Below are 670 nucleotides of genomic sequence, written 5' to 3'. Positions count from 1 at the left end.
ATGGTTGGCAGGGCGTGGTGTTTCACAAATGAAGCTGTGCAGGTTCCGTGATGGAATTAAGTGGCTGCGCATATTTTTAAATGCCAGGGTATGCATGTATTATGAATGATGATTGCAGTGGCATTCTTTGCCATGAGTTTCACAAACCCCTGCAGGGGGACACATACATTGATTAACAGAGTCCTGCAGGGGACACATACAGTACAGTGATTAACAGAGTTCTGGTGGCCACTACAAACGAAGGAGAGGTTGAGTGGGGGGAGCTGTGGGGCTTCAAGCGTGTTGGGCAGGCCCTGTGCGTGTGTAGCGTCTGTCAGACAGGCTGGGTGCAACAGCTGAGAATGTTATTTTGTTGCCCTCTCCCGTGACAGTTCAAGCCCAGGGCTGGGGTGCACTCCTTCTGACCCCGCTCACTCGATTCTCAGCGCAAATGTCAATGTCTTCCTCTGGATTCCATCTGCACCCTACTGATGGGAACTAAGTGTCTCGCTGGCTACGCACTTCCCGCAGGCACCTGCTCGGGAAAGTCGCAAACCTCTTGGATGAGAAAGGTGTCGGAACATAATGATCTGTACGTTCTTAAAACGAATTAATGCTGGTTATGAAACCAATGTGTTTGAAATAATTTTTTAGTGCGATGAAATATGATTTGTTAGGTAGTTGGTTCAGT

At 48.4% G+C, this 670-nt stretch overlaps 1 protein-coding gene across 1 annotated transcript in view; it reads left to right on the top strand.

The window, feature by feature from the left end:
* Nucleotides 1-404, top strand: part of slc41a2a (solute carrier family 41 member 2a) — a 4,706-nt gene extending 4,302 nt beyond the window's left edge. Inside the window, exon 10 of the mRNA XM_031561756.1 lies at nucleotides 372-404. Coding sequence (XP_031417616.1) covers nucleotides 372-404 — 33 coding nt within the window. The remainder of the gene's footprint in view (nucleotides 1-371) is intronic.
* Nucleotides 405-670: the final 266 nt, after the last annotated feature.

Source organism: Clupea harengus, chromosome 3 (assembly GCF_900700415.2).
Source record: "Clupea harengus chromosome 3, Ch_v2.0.2, whole genome shotgun sequence".
NCBI classification, from domain to species: Eukaryota; Metazoa; Chordata; class Actinopteri; order Clupeiformes; family Clupeidae; genus Clupea; species Clupea harengus.
Note: the sequence above shows the minus strand (reverse complement) of the source record. Positions and strands in the feature narration are given on the sequence as shown.